The sequence below is a fragment of the Marmota flaviventris genome, chromosome 11, assembly GCF_047511675.1.
Source record: "Marmota flaviventris isolate mMarFla1 chromosome 11, mMarFla1.hap1, whole genome shotgun sequence".
NCBI classification, from domain to species: Eukaryota; Metazoa; Chordata; class Mammalia; order Rodentia; family Sciuridae; genus Marmota; species Marmota flaviventris.
This window is the reverse complement of record NC_092508.1, coordinates 46,911,799-46,914,493: the sequence shown is the minus strand read 5'-3', so window position 1 is coordinate 46,914,493 and position 2,695 is coordinate 46,911,799. Positions and strand designations below refer to the sequence as shown.

At 46.1% G+C, this 2,695-nt stretch overlaps 1 protein-coding gene across 1 annotated transcript; it reads right to left on the bottom strand.

The window, feature by feature from the left end:
* Nucleotides 1-253: 253 nt before the first annotated feature.
* LOC114099623 (uncharacterized protein C12orf71 homolog) lies at nt 254-1,710 on the bottom strand. Its single transcript, XM_071619298.1, has 4 exons — nt 1,396-1,710; nt 1,069-1,314; nt 866-985; nt 254-460 (listed from the first exon to the last, which is right to left on the bottom strand). Exons 1-4 carry the CDS (start codon nt 1,708-1,710, stop codon nt 254-256), a joined length of 888 nt encoding a protein of 295 aa, XP_071475399.1.
* Between the last annotated feature and the right edge of the window lie 985 nt (nt 1,711-2,695).

Genomic DNA, 2,695 nt, shown 5'->3' with positions numbered 1-2,695 from the left:
AGAATACTCCCTGTGGTGTCCTCAGGGTCAACCTCAGTCTTCTGGTCAACATACTTACTTTCAACCTGGACCCAGATGTTATGATGGAAGAGGAGGAAGACATGGAAAACAAGAACTTTATTAGGAAAACACAAAACCATGCTAACTCTACAACACGGGCTGGGGAATCAATTAAAATTCTGGGTGCACAGGGTTCCTAACTAGAGGGATTCTTGAGGTAGGATTCTGTGGCCTCCAGCTAAAAGTCCTCTCTTTAGCGCCAGCAGGATGAGACCTTCTTGGCCTTCTCACGGCGCTTTCTCCCTGGCAGGGAGGACACCAATCGCTTCCTGAGCCAGTGAAAGAGGCCCCGGAAATTCATACAGGAAGTGCCTTCTTTGTCTGAAGGCATATCCCGCTCCTCTGACTGCAATGCTGAGACTGGAGAGCTCTTTGCAGTGCCAGGCTCCTGGCTTTCCAACTGCCAAGACAAAGAGGAGGAGTTAGAGACATTCAGGGTCAGCAGCAATGGGGCCAATATTACTCATTTATGGATTTCCAATTTATGTTTTTAACCTAAATGAGCCAACTGTCAATGCAAAGTTTCAGGACTCACTCACATTAAAGCCACACACAGGCACACACACTGGTCTGTACAGTGCTTCTCTCTGTCCTCCCCTCTCTCTCTCTCTCAGTGCTCCCTGGCATTTCCCCAACACCTCTTCCCTGACCCCTTTCCTGGCTGTGGACCTTCTCCCATTGCTCATCTGCCCAGACACTGGGGTCCTCCTCTGCTTCACAGCAGGTACAAGGACTCCATGCTGTCCCACCTGGCACCCCCACTGGGCCTGTCCCTTCCTCTGCAGGGGGGCAGCTCTGTGCTCACCTCAACAATTTCATCCTCCTCAAGCCCAGGAGGCATTTCTAGGAACTGCTTGATATCTCCATTTTCTGCTCCTTGACACTTGGGCAAGTCCTGACAAGCCTCCTGCTCTTCAGGACTGACCTGATCCATATGGGAAGAGACACTTCTGGACTGCTGGACATCCTCCTCCTCTTGAGGAGACTCAGTGGCACAGAGTTGTCTACATCCTCCTTCTGAGAAGACTCAGGGGGTACAGAGTAAGCTACATCCTCCTCCGGAGGCGAATCAGGGTGCACAGTGTCGTCATCTTCGACATTCTTCGGCTGGACATCCTCCTGCTGAGAAGAATTAGGGAGCACAGATTCACCTACAGTCTCCTCCTGTGGAGACGGAGGGAGCACAGTGTCATCTTCTTCATCATATTCGGGGTTGTCCAGAAACTCCTTAATATTTTTCTTGATATCCTCCAGCTCACAGAATGACTGGGTGATCGTCTCCTATTGGTGCTTGTCCATCCTCTGGTAGTCGTCACTTTGAGACCAGTTAGCTACTGAGTCTTCATGGAGGCAGTTCAGATAGGCATACATGATCTCCATGATGGCTTTTTCACCAAGGTCTTCTGGCTTGTCCTTAATTCTATTTCTTCTGCCCATGGGTCCCCTTACACTGCTGGTTCCACATGCCCCTTGGACAGGAGGGAGGGAGGATGGACCCTCAGAGGTCAAGTCTTCACAGGGTATGATACCCTCACAGTCAGGGCCGGCCTCAGAGGGGAAATGGCCTACTGAGAGGTTCTGGTTGGTTTTAGATTCTAAAATGCTGCGCTGCATGTCGGGGAAGCTGTTGCCAGAGGACGAGTCGTCCATGGGGTCCAAGGGCTCAAATCCCCAGGCTCCCTGGACACTGGAAACTTCAAAAGAAAAACATTAATGGTGATGGGGGGAAGGGTTTCATGTACTTTTCCAAATGATGCCCATTCCTTTATCCATTCCCAGCTATCCCACTCAGGCAGAAGTGCATCCTGTATTTGCACTCTCCAGTCAAGGGCACAAGAGGCAGTTCTTTCTCTTTAAAAACTCATTTTATTGAATAATGACCCTCTGCCCTGAGCATCTTCCACCTGATACCTCTCATGCTTTGTCTTATCACTACAGTTGGAAGAACTGCCTGCCGTAAAAGATAGTTGTATAAATTTGAAAATTTTAGGAAAGTCAATGATGTAAATAAATACCATATATCCCACCACCCAAGGGGAATGACAATCCTCAGGGAAAGAGTTTGATGCCTTATTTTATAGTCTTCTTTTTCCTCTTATCTACATACATGTATGGATTTGTACATGTGTGCACATATGTGGATGTCACATCAAAGACAGTGAGATTATTAAATTTTGTGGCACAACCTACAGGAAACACATATGTGGCTATTCTGTGATCCTTCAGCACTTTCTCATTAACTCTCTTTGGTGATCACCTGTTAACAACCGTCAACATAGGTGATCAATGAACCTTAGATAATTAAGACCAAAAACAATGATAGTAAACCCCCTTCTCCACACATTTTCACCTTTTTTTTTACATATTCTTATAGGTTGCATTATTATTGAATCAGAGATTAAAAATATTTTTAAATTATGATAATTGACACTAAATTACTTTCTAGAAAGAATACAGCTATTTAAACACCCATTCTGACATCATCTGATGGCATCTTTAGACCATCATTTCTACTGAAGCTCCAGAAAGTCTTTGAGGAGAAGAACATATACACATTGGCTTTCCCTTGATATCTCTCTCTCTCTTTCTCTCTCTCTCTCTCTCTCTCCTGTTCTCTCTCTTCTATTCTCTCTCA